Source organism: Microcaecilia unicolor, chromosome 2 (genome assembly GCF_901765095.1).
Source record: "Microcaecilia unicolor chromosome 2, aMicUni1.1, whole genome shotgun sequence".
Classification (NCBI taxonomy): domain Eukaryota; kingdom Metazoa; phylum Chordata; class Amphibia; order Gymnophiona; family Siphonopidae; genus Microcaecilia; species Microcaecilia unicolor.
This window is the reverse complement of record NC_044032.1, coordinates 437,098,759-437,123,457: the sequence shown is the minus strand read 5'-3', so window position 1 is coordinate 437,123,457 and position 24,699 is coordinate 437,098,759. Positions and strand designations below refer to the sequence as shown.

Genomic DNA, 24,699 nt, shown 5'->3' with positions numbered 1-24,699 from the left:
TGTCGGTTCTGCTGGTTCCCTGCTCCCTCTGACATGACTTTCTGTTCTGGGGCAGGGAACCAGCGGAGTCAACAGCTGTGTGACTGCTCCCTGCACCCCAGGAGGTAAGAGCGATGCATGTAGGGGGGTGGAGGTGATTTGCCCGGAGGGTGTGGTGATTTGCTGGGTGGGGATGATTCACCCTTGGGGGGGGGGGAGGCGCAGTGGCAATCCGCCCCAGGTGGCAGCTGATCTAGGAACACCACTGACTGCATGGGTCTCTCTCAGTCTTGTGAGAATAGAGTGGGATTTTGAGCAGCAGAGAGCTCAAACTCACCGAGAGCTGCCTGGTACAGATATTAAACAGAATAATTGTTAGGAAGGTATGCCAGCAGCAAGTCTGAGGAGAAAAGTGTAAGGGGAGGGGGGAGGGGATTGTGTACTGGGGAAAGAGTGTAGGGGCCACACTTACAGTTGATGGGGATCACCACTGGCCCATGGACCTTGCACTGAAGAACCCTGGTCTAAAGTGTTTACAGTCGCACAGCAGACCTACAGTGACTGTAGTGTCACAGACAGTTTCACTGTCACCATTCAGGATTTGGAAGGAGGAGTGGCAGGACCTCTTCTTGCTACCGCTGACCACTGTTGATGTTTCATCCTGGATCTGCCAGCACTTCCTGGCTGCTGATTGTAATGTCCTGAACAAAGTTTATTTCCCACTAATTCAGTTCTACCTGTGCTCTGTGCAAGGTTTTGGGGATAGCACTACCAAGTTGCTAGGGTTCAAGAGTTCAGGCTCCACACACAGGTAAACTAAGAAGGTGTGATAGCAACTACTGACTGTAATCTGCACAGCATGTGTTGATAAATTTGTTTGGTTTTATCTCAAGGTTTGGTTCTAGTTTCTGTAACACACTGGAACACTACTCTGATCTTACAATGCAGGATAGCAGCCAGGAAGTGTTAGCCTATGAGATTTGAAAATACTTACAATGCTGTAAGAGATTGTGTACAGTGGTCTGCAGCCAATGAAGGGGCTCCAGCCATTCTGGAGGAAGCAAATGTGCTCCAAAGCAGAGGCAAATGGGAAAGGCATAGAGACCAGAGGTGATGTGGAGATGGAGAGATACAAGGAGGAGGAGGTGGGAGACAAAGAAAAGGGTTGGAGGGGTAGGAGAGAGGAAAATGAAGTGAAGGGGACAGGGTTAGGTGAGGGAATAGCACCCAACATCTCAAATTTGTATGTAGCAAAGTGTGAAGAGCTCATCTTGAGAGAAAATCCTCTTTCTCAGGAAATCAGATTGTATACATTGACGATATTTTCATTCTATGGAGAGGCGACGTTGATAGCCTAAACCAGTTTTATCATTGGTTGAATACTAGAGATGTGAATTTAAAGTTGAGAATGCATTATGATTTTAATGAAAGTTCTTTCTTAGATATTTTAAATAAGAAAACTGAATATAGTTTAGCTACACTGTGCCTTTATCTGTTGCAACTATTTTCTCTGAAAACAAAAGTAGTTCATGGTTAAAGCAATGATGGACAATGCTAAAATAAAATGATTTGGGACTCTGCTATAGGATTCACACTGTCTCAAAATCTCTTCTTTGATGGCTAATGCTTCTATTTGTGATATAGTAGTATAAAGAGATTCTATATCTAAAGTAACAAGGTAAATGTTTGTCAGTGTTTTCTGTGTCCGGACCTACTCTCTGGAACTCCCTGCCCGTTACTCTCCGCAATATACAGTTCCACTCGGAGTTGCCATTATAACCTATCTTTTCAAGCAAGTATATGGGCCCTTGACTTCATTAATGGTCATCTTTATCGCCTCCTGTATTTAAGAGCAGACAACTGGGACACATAGCCTGTCGGGAACTCTGTTACCCTAGAACAGTGTTTCCCATGTCCAGTCCTGGAGTACCCCTTGCCAGTCACGTTTTCAGGATATCCACAATGAATATGCATGAACTTGATTTGAATACACTGCCTTCATTATATGTAAATCTCTGTCATGCATATTCATTGTGGATATCCTGAAAACCTGACTGGTAAGGGATATTCCAGGACCAGACTTGAGAAACACTGCCCTAGAAGACTGTTTGCCCCTTTCTCCTCTCTACTCCCTTTTCTTGTTCCTTATTCCTTCACTTTCCCATGTAACTCTCTTATATTGAGCCTGCAAATAGGTGGGAAAATGTGGGATATAAATGCAGCAAATAAATAAATATATCATTTTGTAAACCGCTTTGGTGGTAATCACCCTTTGGCAGTATATCAAGTAGTAAAGAAACTTGAAATCGCCATCAAAAGACTATAAGAAAGTTAGGCCTGAACTCCCAATTGGGGCTTTTTTCAAAAATAAACAAACAAAATAAACCCAACCCCTCTTAAAAAATTGAACTATTTGATTTTGCTTCAGCTGTTTCTTCCCCAGATGTCCCAAAAGCCTCCACGTGGGGTTAAAAAGTGCTCGAGGTGCAGTAGGACTATGTCTGTAACTGACCCTCACAACTGGTGCCTACTATACCTTGGCCCTGACTATAAGTCCTCTCACTGTAAACTCTGTTCCCAAATGCAGAAAAGAACAGAGAAGAGAAGAGAGGCCCTGCACAAAAAACATTTTGGTGTGCTGAAGTCCGGCATCAGAGCATTGGTCCCAATGGCTTCAAGAGCTGCACTGGACACTGGGGATGCATTGGCATTGAGGAGGTCTCCCCTCCCCTGATGTCGGGTGTTGGGAGCACCCACTTAGGTCAAGCATCTTTGGACCTGACACCCAGGACTTGCAAGGATTCCAAGTCATCCTCATCGGCACTGAGGGATCCCGATGTCATGCATTAAGCAGAGGCAGAGAAGCACCTGCATCAGTCGGTCTTGGAGTACCAGGAGCTCCGGGAAACTGGCATCCATGGTACCTGAGAAGTATTGGCGCCGAGAGGGCTGCCCCCCTCCATAGAAGTGGTGCTGAAGCACCAGTCTCCCTGAACCGGGACCTCCTTTTCGACTCCAACATCTCTGTATTGGCACCACTCATGCCTTTATAAGAAGAGCTGGAGCATATCCTGGCACAGTGCAATGCCAAGGCATTGAGAATGTCAGTGCCCACTGCAGTGCTGCCCCAGCTCATCTTGGAGATCTACACCCTGCCTGCAGGCGTTTGTGGATGCTGGTGCCCTGTTCAGTGTTGGAACCATAGGCGTAGTTTGACTGTTTCATTTGGGGGGGCAAAGGAAGGTGGGGCATATTAGCATATTCATTTGCATATATGTATATGCAAATTATGCTAATATGGAGGAAGGAAGGGAGCAAGAGCTGGCTTTTTTGGGAATAACCAGTGTTCGTTTGACGATGGATAGCCACTGAATCGGAGAGGCAGCGGGTTTGGCGGCAGGCAGTGGTGTGCTGGTAAATGTTTAACAACAGACTCTCCCCCCCGGTCCCCCTCTGCGCCCCCCCCCCCCCAAATTGCAGAGCTGGCTTTAGCCGGGGAGAGAGCCTGGGGGGGGGGGTATAAATAAGTAAATATAAACTTTTAATGTTGAGCACCTGATTCTCAAAGTGAACATATTCCAAACACTATAATGAAAATAAAATAATTTTTTTCTACCTTTGTTGTCTGGTGACTGTTTTTCTGATCATGCTGGTCCAGTATCTGATTCTGCTGCTATCTGTCCTCTTAACTCAGTTTCCAGTGCTTCCTTTCCATTTATTTCTTTCCTTTCCTCCTTTCTTCTTCATTTCTGGTCCTCAGCTTCTGCCTATTTTCTTCATCCATGTGCAGTTTTTCTCCTCTCTTCCTTTTCCCTCATCTCATCTCCTTCCTCACTCTTTCCTTCCCTCCATCCATGTCCAGCATTTCTTTTCTCTCCCCTGCCCTCCATCCACCCATGTCCAGCGACCCTTCTCTCCCTTTGCCCTGCAAGCACCCATACCCAGCGACCCTCCTTTCCCCTTCCCCCATGCCCAGTGGCCCTCCTTTCCCCTGCCCTCCATCCACCCATGTCCAGCAGTGACCCTCCTCTCCCCTGCCCTCCATCCACTCAGTCCAGCAGTGACCCTCCCCTCCCCTGTCCCCATACCCAGTGGCCCTCCTTTCCCCTGCCCTCCATCCACTCAGTCCAGCAGTGACCCTCCTCTCCCCTGTCCCCATGACCAGTGGCCCTCCTTTCCCCTGCCCTCCATCCACTCAGTCCAGCAGTGACCCTCCTCTCCCCTGTCCCCATACCCAGTGGCCCTCCTTTTCCCTTCCCTTCATCCACTCAGTCCAGCAGTGACCCTCCTCTCCCCTGTCCCCATCCCCAGTGGCCCTCCTTTCCCCTGCCCTCCATCCACTCAGTCCAGCAGTGACCCTCCTCTCCCCTGTCCCCATGACCAGTGGCCCTCCTTTCCCCTGCCCTCCATCCACTCAGTCCAGCAGTGACCCTCCTCTCCCCTGTCCCCATACCCAGTGGCCCTCCTTTCCCCTGCCCTCCATCCACCCAGTCCAGCAGTGACCCTCCTCTCCCCTGTCCCCATGACCAGTGGCCCTCCTTTCCCCTGCCCTCCATCCACTCAGTCCAGCAGTGACCCTCCTCTCCCCTGTCCCCATACCCAGTGGCCCTCCTTTCCCCTGCCCTCCATCCACCCAGTCCAGCAGTGACCCTCCTCTCCCCTGTCCCCATGCCCAGTGGCCCTCCTTTCCCCTACCCTCCATCCACCCAGTCCAGCAGTGACCCTCCTCTCCCCTGTCCCCATGCCCAGTGGCCCTCCTTTCCCCTGCCCTCCATCCACCCAGTCCAGCAATGACCCTCCTCTCCCCTGTCCCCATGCCCAGTGACCCTCCTTTCCCCTGCCCTCCTGCCCTCCATCCACCCAGTCCAGCAGTGACCTTCCTCTCCCCTATCCCCATGCCCAGTGGCCCTCCTTTCCCCTGCCCTCCATCCACTCAGTCCAGCAGTGACCCTCCTCTCCCCTGTCCCCATACCCAGTGGCCCTCCTTTCCCCTTCCCTCCATCCACTCAGTCCAGCAGTGACCCTCCTCTCCCCTGTCCCCATACCCAGTGGCCCTCCTTTCCCCTGCCCTCCATCCACTCAGTCCAGCAGTGACCCTCCTCTCCCCTGTCCCCATGACCAGTGGCCCTCCTTTCCCCTGCCCTCCATCCACTCAGTCCAGCAGTGACCCTCCTCTCCCCTGTCCCCATACCCAGTGGCCCTCCTTTCCCCTACCCTCCATCCACCCAGTCCAGCAGTGACCCTCCTCTCCCCTGTCCCCATGCCCAGTGGCCCTCCTTTCCCCTACCCTCCATCCACCCAGTCCAGCAGTGACCCTCCTCTCCCCTGTCCCCATGCCCAGTGGCCCTCCTTTCCCCTGCCCTCCATCCACTCAGTCCAGCAGTGACCCTCCTCTCCCCTGTCCCCATACCAGTGGCCCTCCTTTCCCCTTCCCTCCATCCACTCAGTCCAGCAGTGACCCTCCTCTCCCCTGCCCTCCATCCACTCAGTCCAGCAGTGACCCTCCTCTCCCCTGTCCCCATACCCAGTGGCCCTCCTTTCCCCTGCCCTCCATCCACCCAGTCCAGCAGTGACCCTCCTCTCCCCTGTCCCCATGCCCAGTGGCCCTCCTTTCCCCTGCCCTCCATCCACCCAGTCCAGCAATGACCCTCCTCTCCCCTGTCCCCATGCCCAGTGACCCTCCTTTCCCCTGCCCTCCTGCCCTCCATCCACTCAGTCCAGCAGTGACCCTCCTCTCCCCTGTCCCCATGACCAGTGGCCCTCCTTTCCCCTGCCCTCCATCCACTCAGTCCAGCAGTGACCCTCCTCTCCCCTGTCCCCATACCCAGTGGCCCTCCTTTTCCCTTCCCTTCATCCACCCAGTCCAGCAATGACCCTCCTCTCCCCTGTCCCCATGCCCAGTGACCCTCCTTTCCCCTGCCCTCCTGCCCTCCATCCACCCAGTCCAGCAGTGACCTTCCTCTCCCCTGTCCCCATGCCCAGTGGCCCTCCTTTCCCCTGCCCTCCATCCACTCAGTCCAGCAGTGACCCTCCTCTCCCCTGTCCCCATACCCAGTGGCCCTCCTTTCCCCTTCCCTCCATCCACTCAGTCCAGCAGTGACCCTCCTCTCCCCTGTCCCCATACCCAGTGGCCCTCCTTTCCCCTGCCCTCCATCCACTCAGTCCAGCAGTGACCCTCCTCTCCCCTGTCCCCATGACCAGTGGCCCTCCTTTCCCCTGCCCTCCATCCACCCAGTCCAGCAGTGACCCTCCTCTCCCCTGTCCCCATGCCCAGTGGCCCTCCTTTCCCCTGCCCTCCATCCCCCCAGTCCAGCAGTGACCCTCCTCTCCCCTGTCCCCATGCCCAGTGGCCCTCCTTTCCCCTACCCTCCATCCACCCAGTCCAGCAGTGACCCTCCTCTCCCCTGTCCCCATGCCCAGTGGCCCTCCTTTCCCCTGCCCTCCATCCACTCAGTCCAGCAGTGACCCTCCTCTCCCCTGTCCCCATACCCAGTGGCCCTCCTTTCCCCTTCCCTCCATCCACTCAGTCCAGCAGTGACCCTCCTCTCCCCTGCCCTCCATCCACTCAGTCCAGCAGTGACCCTCCTCTCCCCTGTCCCCATACCCAGTGGCCCTCCTTTCCCCTGCCCTCCATCCACCCAGTCCAGCAGTGACCCTCCTCTCCCCTGTCCCCATGCCCAGTGGCCCTCCTTTCCCCTGCCCTCCATCCACCCAGTCCAGCAATGACCCTCCTCTCCCCTGTCCCCATGCCCAGTGACCCTCCTTTCCCCTGCCCTCCTGCCCTCCATCCACTCAGTCCAGCAGTGACCCTCCTCTCCCCTGTCCCCATGACCAGTGGCCCTCCTTTCCCCTGCCCTCCATCCACTCAGTCCAGCAGTGACCCTCCTCTCCCCTGTCCCCATACCCAGTGGCCCTCCTTTTCCCTTCCCTTCATCCACTCAGTCCAGCAGTGACCCTCCTCTCCCCTGTCCCCATACCCAGTGGCCCTCCTTTCCCCTGCCCTCCATCCACTCAGTCCAGCAGTGACCCTCCTCTCCCCTGTCCCCATGACCAGTGGCCCTCCTTTCCCCTGCCCTCCATCCACTCAGTCCAGCAGTGACCCTCCTCTCCCCTGTCCCCATACCCAGTGGCCCTCCTTTCCCCTGCCCTCCATCCACCCAGTCCAGCAGTGACCCTCCTCTCCCCTGTCCCCATGACCAGTGGCCCTCCTTTCCCCTGCCCTCCATCCACTCAGTCCAGCAGTGACCCTCCTCTCCCCTGTCCCCATACCCAGTGGCCCTCCTTTCCCCTGCCCTCCATCCACCCAGTCCAGCAGTGACCCTCCTCTCCCCTGTCCCCATGCCCAGTGGCCCTCCTTTCCCCTACCCTCCATCCACCCAGTCCAGCAGTGACCCTCCTCTCCCCTGTCCCCATGCCCAGTGGCCCTCCTTTCCCCTGCCCTCCATCCACCCAGTCCAGCAATGACCCTCCTCTCCCCTGTCCCCATGCCCAGTGACCCTCCTTTCCCCTGCCCTCCTGCCCTCCATCCACCCAGTCCAGCAGTGACCTTCCTCTCCCCTGTCCCCATGCCCAGTGGCCCTCCTTTCCCCTGCCCTCCATCCACTCAGTCCAGCAGTGACCCTCCTCTCCCCTGTCCCCATACCCAGTGGCCCTCCTTTCCCCTTCCCTCCATCCACTCAGTCCAGCAGTGACCCTCCTCTCCCCTGTCCCCATACCCAGTGGCCCTCCTTTCCCCTGCCCTCCATCCACTCAGTCCAGCAGTGACCCTCCTCTCCCCTGTCCCCATGACCAGTGGCCCTCCTTTCCCCTGCCCTCCATCCACTCAGTCCAGCAGTGACCCTCCTCTCCCCTGTCCCCATACCCAGTGGCCCTCCTTTCCCCTGCCCTCCATCCACCCAGTCCAGCAGTGACCCTCCTCTCCCCTGTCCCCATACCCAGTGGCCCTCCTTTCCCCTTCCCTCCATCCACTCAGTCCAGCAGTGACCCTCCTCTCCCCTGCCCTCCATCCACTCAGTCCAGCAGTGACCCTCCTCTCCCCTGTCCCCATACCCAGTGGCCCTCCTTTCCCCTGCCCTCCATCCACCCAGTCCAGCAGTGACCCTCCTCTCCCCTGTCCCCATGCCCAGTGGCCCTCCTTTCCCCTGCCCTCCATCCACCCAGTCCAGCAATGACCCTCCTCTCCCCTGTCCCCATGCCCAGTGACCCTCCTTTCCCCTGCCCTCCTGCCCTCCATCCACTCAGTCCAGCAGTGACCCTCCTCTCCCCTGTCCCCATGACCAGTGGCCCTCCTTTCCCCTGCCCTCCATCCACTCAGTCCAGCAGTGACCCTCCTCTCCCCTGTCCCCATACCCAGTGGCCCTCCTTTTCCCTTCCCTTCATCCACTCAGTCCAGCAGTGACCCTCCTCTCCCCTGTCCCCATACCCAGTGGCCCTCCTTTCCCCTGCCCTCCATCCACTCAGTCCAGCAGTGACCCTCCTCTCCCCTGTCCCCATGACCAGTGGCCCTCCTTTCCCCTGCCCTCCATCCACTCAGTCCAGCAGTGACCCTCCTCTCCCCTGTCCCCATGCCCAGTGGCCCTCCTTTCCCCTGCCCTCCATCCACCCAGTCCAGCAGTGACCCTCCTCTCCCCTGTCCCCATGACCAGTGGCCCTCCTTTCCCCTGCCCTCCATCCACTCAGTCCAGCAGTGACCCTCCTCTCCCCTGTCCCCATGCCCAGTGGCCCTCCTTTCCCCTGCCCTCCATCCACCCAGTCCAGCAGTGACCCTCCTCTCCCCTGTCCCCATGCCCAGTGGCCCTCCTTTCCCCTACCCTCCATCCACCCAGTCCAGCAGTGACCCTCCTCTCCCCTGTCCCCATGCCCAGTGGCCCTCCTTTCCCCTGCCCTCCATCCACCCAGTCCAGCAATGACCCTCCTCTCCCCTGTCCCCATGCCCAGTGACCCTCCTTTCCCCTGCCCTCCTGCCCTCCATCCACCCAGTCCAGCAGTGACCTTCCTCTCCCCTGTCCCCATGCCCAGTGGCCCTCCTTTCCCCTGCCCTCCATCCACTCAGTCCAGCAGTGACCCTCCTCTCCCCTGTCCCCATACCCAGTGGCCCTCCTTTCCCCTTCCCTCCATCCACTCAGTCCAGCAGTGACCCTCCTCTCCCCTGTCCCCATACCCAGTGGCCCTCCTTTCCCCTGCCCTCCATCCACTCAGTCCAGCAGTGACCCTCCTCTCCCCTGTCCCCATGACCAGTGGCCCTCCTTTCCCCTGCCCTCCATCCACTCAGTCCAGCAGTGACCCTCCTCTCCCCTGTCCCCATGCCCAGTGGCCCTCCTTTCCCCTGCCCTCCATCCACCCAGTCCAGCAGTGACCCTCCTCTCCCCTGTCCCCATGCCCAGTGGCCCTCCTTTCCCCTACCCTCCATCCACCCAGTCCAGCAGTGACCCTCCTCTCCCCTGTCCCCATGCCCAGTGGCCCTCCTTTCCCCTACCCTCCATCCACCCAGTCCAGCAGTGACCCTCCTCTCCCCTGTCCCCATGCCCAGTGGCCCTCCTTTCCCCTGCCCTCCATCCACTCAGTCCAGCAGTGACCCTCCTCTCCCCTGTCCCCATACCCAGTGGCCCTCCTTTCCCCTTCCCTCCATCCACTCAGTCCAGCAGTGACCCTGCTCTCCCCTGCCCTCCATCCACTCAGTCCAGCAGTGACCCTCCTCTCCCCTGTCCCCATGACCAGTGGCCCTCCTTTCCCCTGCCCTCCATCCACTCAGTCCAGCAGTGACCCTCCTCTCCCCTGTCCCCATACCCAGTGGCCCTCCTTTCCCCTGCCCTCCATCCACCCAGTCCAGCAGTGACCCTCCTCTCCCCTGTCCCCATGCCCAGTGGCCCTCCTTTCCCCTGCCCTCCATCCACCCAGTCCAGCAATGACCCTCCTCTCCCCTGTCCCCATGCCCAGTGACCCTCCTTTCCCCTGCCCTCCTGCCCTCCATCCACCCAGTCCAGCAGTGACCTTCCTCTCCCCTGTTCCCATGCCCAGTGGCCCTCCTTTCCCCTGCCCTCTCTTCATCCCACCCTCTCTCTGTTCCTTCTCCCCCCCCCCCCCGCAGCGACCCAGTTCTCCTCCCTCCCTCCGGATCCATCCCTCACCAACTTGATCTTCAAATTCTTCGCCTGCCCGCTAGCGCTGACTCTCCCCTGCCGGTTCGCGCTTCAAAATGACCGCCGAGACTAAGTCTCGCGAGGCCGCCTCTGGAAGTCTCGGCGGCCATTTTTAAAGCGCGAACCAGCAAGGGAAAGAGCGCTAGCGTGCCGGGCAGACAAAGGATTCGAAGATCAGGTCAGTGAGGGACGGATCCGGCGGGAGGGAGGAGAAGGAACGGGGAGAGGGCGGGGCGAAGGAAGAGCTGCCTGGTGCTGGCCCTGCGTTTGGGGGGGCATTGCCCCCCCTCGCCCCCCCCAGTCTACGCCCATGGTTGGAACCTATCAAGGGAGGAAGTGACTGAAGTCCAGGAGAGGACCCATACCTCAGTGCACTTGCCCAGAGCCTGACAGTGTACCCAGTGGTGTGAAGCAGGTGCAGACTCGGGTATCTTATGAAGATTACTTTGCCCTATATTGATTATATAAATTAAAAGACACTTTTATATTAGGCTAATATCCTTAATACTGTAGCAAGTTTTAAATTATTGAAAAACTCAAAAACACTAAGATAGAGTCAGCAGTCCAGCAGCGAGAGGGGTGCTATCCAGTCTTTTGCATTGAGTGTCACATGTATGATTATCTACCAGTTGGTGAGATGTCATATGTGTGTACCTGATGCAAAGAGCTCCTAGCTCTCAGAGAACGTGTCCGTTCTCTTGATGCTAGAGTAGCAGACTTGGTGGAGCTGAGGGAGACAGAGCGGTACATAGAGGAGACCCCTGTGCTACCTTGGAGGAGGGAGGTCTCCTTGAAGGAGAGCATCATCCTGGTGAAGTAGGAAGTACTCCTGTAGCCAGGACCAGCCCACCAGGGGATGTACTATCTTCTCGCACCGAGGATATGTCTCCAAGTGCTGCCCAGGAGGGAAAGGTTAGGACAGCTGTTGTAGTTGGTGATTCGATCATTAGGCATATAGATAGCTGGGTGGCTGGTGGACGTGAGGATCGCCTGGTGACTTGCCTGCCTGGTGCGAAGGTGGCGGACCTCGTGCGTCACCTAGATAGGATTTTAGATAGTGCTGGGGAGGAGCCAGCTGTCTTGGTACATGTGGGTACCAATGACATAGGAAAATGTGGGAGAGAGGTTCTGGAAGCCAAATTTAGGCTCTTAGGTAGAAAGCTCAAATCCAGACCCTCTAGGGTAGCATTTTCTGAAATGCTACCCGTTCCACGCGCAGGGCCCAAGAGACAGGCAGAGCTCCGGAGTCTCAATGCGTGGATAAGACAATAGTACAGGGAGGAGGGTTTTAGATTTATTAGGAACTAGGCAACATTCTGGGGAAGGGGGAGACTCTTCCGAAAGGATGGGCTCCACTTTAACCAGGGTGGGACCAGGCTGCTGGCATCGGCATTTAAAAAGGAGATAGAGCAGCTTTTAAACTAGAAACGGGGGGGGGGGGGGGGGGGGGGGGGAGGCAGACAGTTGCTCAAAAGCGCATGGTTCGGGATAAGGTATCTTTCAAAGATATCACCAAAACAGGGAAGATAGGGTATCCTGATAGTGAGGTTGCAAAAGAGACCATAGTAGATCATATATGTGTCCTTAATTAAAAATCAGACAAAAGATTGCAAATTAATACTGTCAAGTACTAAGCATCATGTAAATAGGAACAACAAACATGGATTGAAATGTCTATATGCGAATGCCAGGAGCCTAAGAAATGAGATGGTAGAATATATTGCACTAAATGAAAAATTAGTTATAATAGGCATCTCTGAGACCTGGTGGAAGGAGGATAACCAGTGGGACACTGTCATACCGGGGTACAAATTATATTGTACTGATAGGGTGGATCGAATTGGTGGAAGGGTAGCATTGTATATTAATGAGAGCCTTGAATCAAATAAATTGAAAATTCTGCAGAAAACAAAACACTTCTTGGAATCACTGTGGATTGAAATTCCATGTGTAAAGGGAAAAAGGATAGTGATAGGAGTGTACTACCGTCCGCCTGGCCAGGATGAACAGAGGAATGCAGAAATGTTTAAGGAAATTAGGGAATCAAACAAACTGGGCAACACAATAATAATGGGTGATTTCAATTACCCCGATATTGACTGCGTAAATGTAACATCGGGGCACACTAGGGAGGTAAAATTCCTTGATGAAATCAAGGACTGCTTTATGGAGCAGCTGGTACAGGAGCTGACGAGAGAAGGAAAAATTCTAGACCTAGTCCTTGGTGAAGCGCATGATCTGGTGCGGGAGGTAATGCTGCTGGGGCTACTTGATAACAGTGATCATAATATGATCTGATTTGATATTAGCTTTGAAGTAAGTATACATAGGAAATCAAATATGTTAGCGTTTAACTTTTAAAAAAAGGAGACTATGATAAAATGAGAAGAACGGTGAAAAACAAACTTAGAGGAGCGACTGCGAGGGTCAAAATTTTACATCAGGCGTGGATGCTGTTCAAAAACACCATCCTGGAAGCCCAGGCCAAATATATTCCGCATATTTAAAAAGGAGGACGGAAGACCAAACAACAGCCAACGTGGTTAAAAAGTGAGGTGAAGGAAGCTATTAGAGCTAAAAGAAAATCCTTCAGAAAATGGAAGAAGGAACCGACTGAAAATAATAAGAAACAGCATAAGGAATGTCAAGACAAATGCAAAGCGCTGATAAGGAAGGCTAAGAGGGACTTCGAAAAAAATATTGTGTTGGAGGCAAAAACACATAGCAAAAAAACTTTTTAGGTATATTAAAAGCAGGAAGCCGGAAAAAGAATCAGTTGGACCGCTAGATGACCGAGGAGTAAAAGGGGCAATCAGGGAATACAAAGCCGTAGCATAGAGATTAAATTAATTCTTTGCTTCAGACTTCACCAAGAAAGATTTGGGTGGGATACCAGTGCCAGAAATGGTATTCAAAGCTGACTTAATGAATTCTCTTTAAACCTGGAGAATGTAATGGGGCAGTTCTACAAACTGAAAAGTAGCAAATCTCCTGGACCGGATGGTATTCACCCCAGCGTACTGATAGAACTGAAAAATAAGCTTGCGGAGCTATTGTTAGTAATATGTAATTTATCCTTAAAATCGAGTGTGGTATCGGAAGACTGGAGGGTGGCCAATGTAATTTTTTTAAAAAGGTTCCAGAGGAGATCCAGGAAATTATAGACCGGTGAGTCTGACGTCGGTGCTGGACAAAATGGTAGAGACTATTATTAAGAACAAAATTACAGAGCATATTCAAAAGCATGCCAGGTTAGTGTTCTATTGTGGATTAAAAACTGGTTAAAAGATAGAAAACAGAAAGTAGGGTTAAATGGTCATTATTCTCAATGGAGAAGGGTAATTAGTGGGGTTCCCCAGGGGTCTGTGCTGGGGCCGCTGCGTGTTAACATATTTATAAATGACCTAGAGATGGGAGTAACTGGTGAGGTAATTAAATTTGCTGAAGACACAAAGTTATTCAAAGTCATTAAATCGCGGGAGGATTGTGAAAAATTACAAGAGGACCTTAAGAGACTGGGGGCCAGATGCACTAAACTTAACGAGCCTTTAATGAGCAAGTAGTAAACCCTGGCATGCACTAAAGACTTCTCCAAGCCATTTTCCGACAATGGTAGCAGCTAACAAAAATAGAACGCAGATGAGCAAATTGTGTGGAAACCCTATTGTAATGAGATGCACTAACCTTTTCCGATTGCCTTAACGCTGGAAAATCTAACGAGAGGTCTGTACCTGTCATTGGGGCTGCACGGGATTGAAAAACGTCTATAAAAAAAATCGGGGAAAACAGTGCTCGTCAGGGGCGTCCTTTATGGACGTCCACTATATATATATAAAAAAAATACGAGCTGTGCCTATGGATGTCCTTTATGGATGTCCGCCACCCCCCCCCCCGAGATCGCCGCCACTCCCCCCTCCCCCTGCATTGAAATGACAGCTTACTGCAGCCCTGCCCCACCGCTCCCCCCTGCACTCGCCCCCCTCCGTCTGCCACCGGGCCAGGCCCTCACAGCGCCTCTCACCTCCGTGTGAAGGCGCTGCAGCAGGCAACAGCTGATCGCCTCTCTTCCTACTTCCCTCCTTTCCTCCTTGGCCCGCCCTCTTCTGACGTAAATAACTTACGTAAGTAACTTACGTCAGACAAGGGTGGGCCAGGGAGGAAAGGAGGGAAATCCGAAGGGAAGCGATCAGCTGTTTCTTGCTGCAGCACCTTCACACGGAGGTGAGAGGCGCTATGAGGGCCTGGCCCGGTGGAGGGGGGAGCGGCGGCGGTGACTTCAGGGGGGGCAGCGGGGACGGGGCCACGGGGGTGCGGAGGATGGCGGGGAGGTCGGGGCTGCGGGAAGCTGTCATTTCAATGCGGGGGGGGGGGGGCGAAGGACATCCATAAATGACGTCCATAGGAACAGCTCATCTTTTTTTTTTATATATATATAGTGAAGGATGTACATAAAGGACGTCCATAGGCACAGCTTGTCTGTTATATATATATATATATATATATATATATATATATATATAGTGAAGGCCATCCATAAAGGACGTCCTTGGCATGCGCAGAGCAGCCAGCATAACGCTTGGCTGCTCTGCGCACGCTCGACCGGCCGAGGCCGATTGTTTAACAATGGAATAGAAAATGCAAGTGAGCTACAACAAGCAGCTCATTTGCATTCATATTCCTTGATGCATGCCCATTCCTTACCGATTCGCTAAGGGAATCGGTAAGGAAAGGGCTTTAACGAGTCTTTAGTGCACCTTGGCCTGGGAGACTGGGCGTCTAAATGGCTGATGACGTTTAATGTGAGCAAGTGCAAAGGGATGCATGTGGGAAAGAGGAACCCGAATTATAGCTACGTCATGCAAGGTCCCACGTTAGGAGTCACAGACCAAGAAAGGGATCTAGGTGTCGTCGTTGATGATACGTTGAAACCTTCTGCTCAGTGTGCTGCTGCTGCTAAGAAAGCAAATAGAATGTTAGGTATTATTAGGAAAGGAATGGAAAACAAAAATGAGGATATTATAATGCCTTTGTATCGCTCCATGGTGCGACCGCACCTCGAATATTGTGTTCAATTCTGGTCGCTGTATCTCAAAAAAGATATAGTGGAATTAGAAAAGGTGCAGAGAAGGGCGACGAAAATGATAAAGGGGATGGGACGACTTCCCTATGAGGAAAGGCTAAAGTGGCTAGGGCTCTTCAGCTTGGAGAAAAGGCGGCTGAGGGGAGATATGATAGAGGTCTATAAAATAATGAGTGGAGTTGAACGGGTAGATGTAAAGCGTCTGTTTACTCTTTCCAAAAATACTAGGACTAGGGGGCATGTGATGAAGCTACAATGTAGTAAATTTAAAACGAATCGGAGAAAATATTTCTTCACTCAACGTGTAATTAAACTCTGGAATTCGTTGCCAGAGAATGTGGTAAAGGCGGATAACTTAGCGGAGTTTAAAAAAGGTTTGGACAGCTTCCTAAAGGAAAAGTCCATAGACCGTTATTAAATGGACTTGGGGAAAATCCACTATTTCTGGGATAAGCAGTATAAAATGTTTTGTACTTTTTTGGGATCTTGCCAGGTATTTGTGATCTGGATTGGCCACTGTTGGAAACAGGATGCTGGACTTGATGGACTGTTGGTCTTTCCCAGTATGGCAATACTTATGACTGCTCCTGGGGGTCTGAAGTAGAGCCAGAGAGTAGCCCCTGAGGAGTGACCCCTTGGCTTGTCTTCAGATTCCCCTCCGCTCCAGGAAAGGAGAAAATCTCCCCCCAGAGGAGATCTCCTTTGTAAGCTTTCTCAGGGAGATGGCTGAGGCCATCCCATTTAATTTGGAAACCGAGGAAGAGCCCAGGGCCAAGATGTTAGACGTTAAATATACGTTATATCAAGTTTTATGTTCCATTTCCACTCAATGGGTTCTATGATATCAGTAGCTTCAGAAAAAATTAAATACTTTCACACAAATGAAACCAATAATTAAATACTAAACACTGTTATTTTTTTTATAATTGTTAAACAAGTTGTTTTAAAACAAATCTATTGTCAGTCACAGTTCTACATGCTGTAGACCAACTTTGCAAAAATATCAAAATTGTACATATCTTCAGTGCAAACCCAATATACACGATTGTCTCTCTTGGCACTTGACTCCACACTTCTGACTGTCCTATAGCAATCCTTCAGTTTCACTATACTTAGCGTGTGACGTTATCAAGCACACCAAGTTCAAATCTTTTGGTAACTCCAAAGCACCATCCTCAGCATTTACTGTTTCCAAAGATTTCTTCCATCGATTCAAGATCACAAAACATCTGCACTTGTAACAGCAATTTTAATTCCACGCTGTCAGGACATCAGCAAAGTAAAGCTGTGCTGGCCCAACCTTCATTCCTATGAGTCCAACTCTACATGGGTCCATGTTTCATCAAAAAAGTTGTCTTGAAGAGTCCAGACTTATAATTCACTTACAGGAAGGAACACCTTCGGGTGTCAGCCTCTGCCAAAAGCTGGCTAATCCCAAAAACCAACATCTCAAGCACCAAGAGCAGATGCACTCTAACCTCTCCACCAAACCGGGTAAATGTTAAACCATGTCCCAAGGGAATTGTACCCAAGTCAGTCTGTCGAGGTAGAAAATGTTAAAGGGAAATGGGACTTGATATACTGCCTTTCTGAGTTTTTTTTGCAACTACATTCAAAGTGGCTTACATATATTCAGGTACTTATTTTGTACCAGGGGCAATGGAGGGTTAAGTGACTTGCCCAGAGTCACAAGGAGCTGCAGTGGGAATTGAACTCAGTTCCCCAGGATCAAAGTCCACTGCACTAACCACTAGGCTACTCCTCCACTACATAATAAAGCACTACATAATAATTAATGCAAAGAAAAAAGAATGACAACAGATCAAAATCACACATTTTCATTTACAGAAATAAAACTTCTTTAGGGCCAGCCCAGTAATTCAAATAGCAGAGCTGCACATTGCAATGAAGGAAATCTGATTTTGAATCCCAAGGCGGACGTTTGCTCCTCAGACTGGCCAGGGACAGGGTTGCTCTGGATGCAGCATTCACAGCCCCAGTGAGGAAGGCTCAGCCATTACAGAACAGTGACACCTAGAGGCCAGATTCAGGGTTCATGCAGGTCTCAATAGAGAACTGCAGTCTGTGGTCCCTGACTAAGGGGTCCTTTTACTAAGGTGCACTGAAAATGGGCTGCGCTAGTGTAGGCTTGTGTTTTGGGCGAGCGCAGATCCATTTTTCAGCGCGCCTATAAAAAAAGACCTTTTGAAGTTTTTGCTGAAAATGGACGTACAACAAAATCAAAATTGGCGCGTGTCCATTTTAGGATCTGAGACCTTACCACCACCTCTTGACTTAGCGGTAAGGTCTCACGTGTTAACCGGGCAGTAATGGTCTATGCGTGTAGAATGACTATTAGCGCCCGATTTCTGCCGCGCGCCAGAAAATAACAATTATTTCCGTTTCACATAGTGGATGCGTGTAAAAAAACATTACTGACTGGGCCATGTGGTAGCCGGGCAGTAACTCCAAATTGACGCATGTTGGGCGTGCATAGGTGCCTACGCAGCTTAGTGAAAGGACCCCTAAAGGATTGGTCTCTGTAAATGAATAACACCATATGCATTATTTCTTTTATATAAAATACCTGTCAATGCACTGACCACTTGTCAATCTACTATGTAACTCATTTATCACCAGCCTAGTATTACAATGCCAATATATTGGCTGCACAGTTCAATGAAGTGTTGGATTTGTAATTTTTTTTTTCTCTCCTACTACCAGATGGCCTGAGTAGGGCTTTCTCCCAGAAGTTTTCAGGAGATGTCACCACCCTGATGCTATTAGCCAGAGTGTTGTGACAGGGAGAGAAGAGAGAACAGGGGCAGTAAAGCTATAGAATGGAAACACACATGTACACTTCCCATTCGCTGTATACAGCATGCCGTTCTCAGCTGTTGTGTGAAACCTTTAAAGAGAAGCCGCATTTTTCACACTCATGCAATATGCAGAAATTTGGCCCAAGGGGTGGATGAATAATGCTGTGTGGCTTAATTCCTTTACCACCTGGCACGGCTTTCCAGACATGTCATTCCCCTCTTGGCCTGTAGAATCAATGGCATTCAGGCACCTCACATCATAAAAATTAGATGCAAAGACATCGAGAAAAAAGATTGGCAGTAATGTTAGTTAGTTCTGGGTTTGCAGCTACTCTCTGTAGCAATTTTAGCTTTAGATATTTGGGAACTTGAATAGTCATCATTATCCTAGAAGGTTGAATCTTACTTAATAGAATCAGATGTCCTGTCACCTTATTTCCCTTGTAGGATATCCTGTTAGACTCTGTATAAAATTGCATGTTTATAAAATGCATTTCATCTGCATTCAGGAATTCTTTGTCACATGACAGGTTCTACAATTATCAGTAAACCAGCGATAATGAAAGATACTTTCTTCCTCCCCCCACCCCCACATCAAAACCTATTTTTGACCATTTCTAGGAAAACATGATTAAAGTTGTGGATCCAAATGTTGAGAGTGGCCAATTTTCACGCCATGCATCCAAATAAAAAAATTGAGTTAGAGTTCCACACTTAATTATCTAATGTATGATTTTCTAACCTCTTGTTTAATAAAAATGAACACTGTGTTTTTATTTAAGTACTTTTGGAGAGGCTGTTTCTGGTTACTTTAGCCATGTTTTCCCACAACAGCAGCAAAATCCTACATCTCTTCTCCTAGGGGTCTGTGCTCTATTTTGTCTCCATTCCGTTTTGGAAAGAGATGGGAGGAGTCCGGTGGGTGGTGAGCAGTGTGAAATTATGCAGCTGCAAGGCTGCAGGCCCTCCAGAGTAGGATGTCTCATTTAGACTTCTCACAATGCTACTGAAGTGCTTATTTTCCTCCTCAAGAGACACAAACAGATGCAAACTTCTGTAAACACTTTAGAAATGAATTCAGTGAGTTTGGCCTCTCAGCTGTGCTCAATAGCTGACAGAAAAATGTCTAATTAGTGCAAGTGCAAATAATAGGGTCACTTGGATTCCTTCCATGCTATTCCAAGTCTACTTTTCGGAGGAACTCAAAGGCCCTTTTGTTCGGCAGGTCGTCCTCTCTCAGGCTTTTGTGCTCTAATCTACTACGGGTAGAAGAGGGGAAGAAAAATAGATTAGGCGATGTTCTGTGCTTCACTGTGTAACATGGTCTGGTGAATTACCAAAAGGAGGTTTTGCAGGGCACGTTACAGGTGCTTGTGGTGGCATTGCTCCATTGTAGGTAGCAAAGGCCATGTGTGTGTTGGATGGGAAAAAGAGGGAAGAGAGAAAATCTCTTTCAAGTGCCATCCTTCAATGGGAACAATGAGTGTCTGCTTTCAAAATGAAATGCGTATTTCAAACAGATTTCAGTACGCTTGCATTGTCTTTTTCATAGAAACACAGCTTTCTTGAACCTTACTCTTTTTAATGCTAGTATTCTGTAATTGCAAATGTGCATGCCAAACCTGTTACAGAATTGTAGCCTAAGTTGATAATGACGCGCCTAAATTTGTGCGTGAACTCATATGCCGGCTGTATGACAGGCGTACATGTTTGCGACAAAATGTGGCACCATATGCATGCAACTGACAGCAGTCTATAAAATGCCTGCTGGAGTGATCGGAATGCCCATGCCCCTCCCATATGAACGTCCTCCTTGCGGTTACACTCTAGAGAACCAAGTTATAGAACAGTGCTTAAGTGCAGTTACACACGTACCCGCCATTTCACATTTTGCCACCTAACTGCTATTATAGCTTGGTGCCTAACTTTTGGCACACATTTTAGCTGAATACATTAGATCAGAGACTAATAATTAAATGTGTTGCTTTGAAAGCATTGTGTTTTGGAGCAGGAGGCGGCTGACCAGCAAAGGCAGGCTGAAAAAAATAATAGGTCCAATTTCAGGTGGCACAATCACCATCTTAAGTGCTGGCACTTGGCGCTGCTGTCCATAAAGTAAGGTAAAGATAGTCTCCTGTATGCAAGTCACAAATGATTTATGGATGCTGCCACTTGGGTGATGGTTTCTAGGCAGACTGTTAGAATGGTTTGCCATTGCCTTCCCCAGTCATCTTTACTCCCCTGGCTAAGGCCAGTTATTCATTTTACCAACTAGAAGTGGGTGGATGATTGAGTTGGTCAGAGGCTGGCTACCCGACAGAAATCCCAGTGTATAGGTAGTGCTGCTGAATATACAAACGGACCGGTAACCTTGCTAGGATTATCTGCTTAGATGAGGCCTACTATTCAGCAGGACAAAAACTAAATGGATAACTTATCCAGCTAATGACTGATTATCAGCGTTAAATGGATAACTTTTAGTACTGCTCCTAATCTGGCCACATTTATAAGGATAGTATCAGGCCCTTTAGCAATATAAATGGCCAAATACTATCTGTACAAATAAGCAAATTGTGTATTCATCAGCAGTCGATAAGCACATAATTTGCTTTGAATATCTGCCTGAAAAAGTGTTCTTGTGTTCTAAAGATTCACTGATAGACTCAGACCAATCTTCATAGTATTCACATTTCACTGATTACCTGTACCGTAGACTCAAACCAAACTACACACAGCAGTCAACAAGAAATATCATAACAGAATAAACATAATCAGGGTCGGCTCAATCATTAGGCAGACTAAGGCCCCCTTTTATCAAGCTGCACTAATGACTGATAGTGCGGTAATGCTGACAAAGCTCAATCATTCTGAATGGGCTCCAACGGCATTGCTGTGAGGCAGCCGCTAGCGCAGCTTGATAAAAGGTCCTCCTCAAGGGGCAAAATTCATGTGAGAAACTGGGCATATAAAAACTGTGAGCACACATATCCCTCCCCCTCCAGGGCCACTGAGAGACAAAGCCAGGCCCAGAGCAATAATCTTAAGGGCCCCACCATTGCCGCAGCCCCCTACCCCTACCCCAGCTGCACCATCAGTTAAAAGTAAAGTCATTGGCTGGCAGGCAGCAGCAATTGAGAGACTGCTCTGCTAGCCACAGGTCCTTCTTCCTGCTGTGTCCTGCCTCCTGTGAAATAACTTCCTGTTTTTGCAAAGGCAGGACGTGGTAGGAAGAAGGACCCATGGCCGGCAGAGCAGTTGCTCTCGATCGCTGCTAGCTGCCAGTCTATGACTCAAAGGCAAATAGAGGACTGGGTTGGGGGGAAGGTTGGAAAGGAGGGAAAGATGCTGGATCTGACTGAGCGAGGCTGTCAGGCTGGCTGCAGCATCACTGGAAAAAAGCGGCATTTTTATGGCCGGTGCTGGGCCCTCCCAGAAAGCCGAGCCTGGGAATCTTCCCCCCCCCCCCCTCCGGTGAACCAGGTACTATCTCATGTGGATTCTCTCCCACAGGAGCGCGACGCAAAACTTCGCCAGTTGGCCAGTATGCAAATGACATGTAGGAAATATTTGGCCAGGGGCACATACGATTCTTTTGACATTGTGTTCAGACTCTCCACCATGGGTGTGGGGAAGTTTAGACTCTCATGGCTGCATGTCTCTGACCTAGAACCAACAGTTCAGAAGAGGTTGGCAGACGTTCCTTGCCAAATAAACACTCATTTTGGGGATAAGATGGAAAAGGTTGCTGACCTCATAAAGAAGCATGCTGATACTATCCAAACCCTCCAGCTGCAACCTCTTCATCATGGAGGTTTTCAAATGGACCTAGGAGGCGTTAGTCTAAGTGCTAAAGGAGTTTCGGGGGAATGGGAGGAAAGGAATCTAGGGGGAGGGGGTGGGAGAATGTTTCTCTGAATCTAGTGAGGATTGTTTTCAAATTTGGCACATTCAGTCAATGAGGCTTTTGGGAATGAAAAAGAACAAACAAAATTGTTCTCAGATTTTCTTTTTCTTTCTTTTCTTTTTTTTTTTGCTTTATTTACCAAACTAAAGGAAATGAAATAGGAAATCCTGTTTTAAATGAAAATATATCATCATTATAGTAAATGCCTTCAGAAAAAAAAACATTTTGGAGGTAATGAAGGGAGTTAATCTTGTCTTCCTTACACAAAGTGTGAAAAATTACTTGGAAATCCAAGCCATGTATGGTAATTAAGCATTGCTTTACTGAACTTCTCATGGTGAACATTTATCCAGTGGTGGTTATTCTGCACAGGCAATATTGAAAACACTAATTAAAATGTAATCTGTATTTGTACCTATAGCTTTTATTCTTTGTGTTGCTCACAGTAATGGTGCATTTTAAAGTATGGTCTTTTTTTTCTTGTCATGTGTCTTTTGCATTTCTTGATGTTTAGGTTTTTTCCCCCCCTATTATTTTCAGGTTTATTTGAAGACCTCCATCGCAGTCACAGACTCTTCCACAGCAGCTGCCATTATATTCCTCATTGACCGATTTCTTTACTGGGTGGATGCTTCCAGCAAACTCTTACAGGTTGCCAAGGGCCTGCATAAGCTGTGGCCCACAACGCCAATAGCGCCACAGGTGGTTATTCGCCAAGCTCGCATCTCGGTAAATTCAGGTGACGTAACCCCTCTTGTTGATCTTTCTCTGTTTCTTCAGCTCAGTTCCAATTAGGAACTACTTGACTTTGAAGAGGACACTTCGTGCTATTATAGGGATGACATTCCTATGAGCCCAGTACCATCTTTTCAAACCTACAGCCAGCCTCCTCTTTACCAGCACAGCACAAAGAGCCTTGGATAAAGGGTTTCTGAGCCAAAGGAGGTAGGGAAAATTGTGAAAGGGTGTGGAAAACACTAATTGGAGCTTTTATTCCCTAACAAATATACCCTGCTGGTTTCAAACAGGGGTATCTGAATTGCTATACTTCTGATCAAGAGCCTCTAAAAAGCAGATTAGAATCTGACATTTTCTATGGCTCATTCCCATCTCTTTTTCAGTAGGGCCACTTCACTGTATAAACAGTGCAGCCAATGAACCGCTGAAGTTGACGTGATTTTTTTTGTGTTCATCTCACTTGGATCCCACCTGAATAGATTCAGAGTACCTTTAGTTTGTTACACCTTTCAGACACTCCACAGCAAAGCTGGCCAAACTATGAAGCAGTGAGTTGCTCAGTTATCAAAGAGTTTTATTTTAAATTGCTTCCGTATGAAAAGAGAAAGTGGTGTGCTGTAGAATTCACTGATAAGAATGCCAGGAAAACTTTTGGACCCCAGTCATGTGCCTTCATTCAGCCCTGTGCTGTGGTGGGAGTTTGTCATTATGCAGCTCCTGAAGGTACCAGTGTTCATGGACTAGGGCTAAGTGCAATTATTGTAATTGTGTGGGTTAAAGGAATACAAGTTGTGTGTTGGTGGGGAGGAGGGAATCTAGGTAGTTGCAATTGAAATCTGGCCGGTTTTGCATGAGATGGACGCTAGAAATTTTTTAAAAATAATATGGCTCAAAAACATATCTAGATTGTGATTTTACCTGTGGGCACTACAGGTGAAAAATGTATATGTAAATATGTCCTAAAAGAAACTTCTTAAAGAAATGCAGACACACACAGCATTCCGTAGAAAGCCATTATTTTCCTATTATTTCCTATTCATAGCCGTTATTTAATATCTTCTTTTTTTTTTTAGGTAAACTTTTGAAAGCTGAGTACATCCTTAGTAGTCTTATAAACAGCAGTGGTGCAACTGGTAAGTAAGTGGATACCTTGCAGCCATATCTGTTACCTTTGTAATTAAACAAATTAGAAATGTGCATTGTTTCATTTCATAATAATGTACACTGTTTTAATGCATGCTAAATAACACACACCGTTACAAAATGACATTGAAAAAAAAACAGAGAAACATAGCAAAACAAAAGCAATAAAGAAAAAAAACAGATTTTCTGCTTACATACCCCTAGCTACAAGCCAAAAGGATCATATGTATTTATTGATTGATTGATTAGGATTTATTTACCACCTTTTTGGAAGGAATTTACTCAAGGTAGTGTATAGGAAGAATAAATCAAACATGAACAATAGGCAATTACAGCAGTAAAAAATATTCAAATAGCAATACAAAGTATGGCATAGTTACAATATGGGTTAAAACCATAAACAAATGTGGCTATACATTGATGATTAATTGTGAGAGTAAGACTGGTGACTTTAGAACTGGCCACAGAAGTGAATGTGGCCAGTATGGAGGTATTTTATAAAGTCATTTCCTATTATCAAATTGCAACAGGCATAAAAGTATGCCTCATTTGCTTGATTTTGGCTTTCTGCTTTTTCTTGAATTGTGCCTTGCCTCCTTGCTTTCTTGTGGACTAGATTCAGTTTTCTCTTTATTGATTTTCCTTAGCTCTTATTTTGATCTGTATAAGGAGGTTTTAGATGGGTTTGTATTAGTTATAATTTTTTTATTATGGGACTCCTTATTAATGAGATATTGTACTTTTCTATTCAAGAGTTTTCTTGTATATTGTTGAAATTGCTTAAAAGGTAACATCTACAAATATGTCTCATGACATGATACTTTGTCAGTGGGTGTGTACAGGGGAGGATTTTGGGCAGATTGCAGGTGGTTCTCAAGTACACACATAGCACTAGAT

At 49.0% G+C, this 24,699-nt stretch overlaps 1 protein-coding gene across 1 annotated transcript in view; it reads left to right on the top strand.

Moving 5' to 3' along the window:
- ALPK1 (alpha kinase 1) overlaps nucleotides 1–24,699 on the top strand; it is a 134,519-nt gene that overhangs the window by 58,330 nt on the left and 51,490 nt on the right. The window contains exons 4-5 of the mRNA XM_030190852.1: nucleotides 22,462–22,660; nucleotides 23,733–23,792. Coding sequence (XP_030046712.1) covers nucleotides 22,462–22,660; nucleotides 23,733–23,792 — 259 coding nt within the window. The remainder of the gene's footprint in view (nucleotides 1–22,461; nucleotides 22,661–23,732; nucleotides 23,793–24,699) is intronic.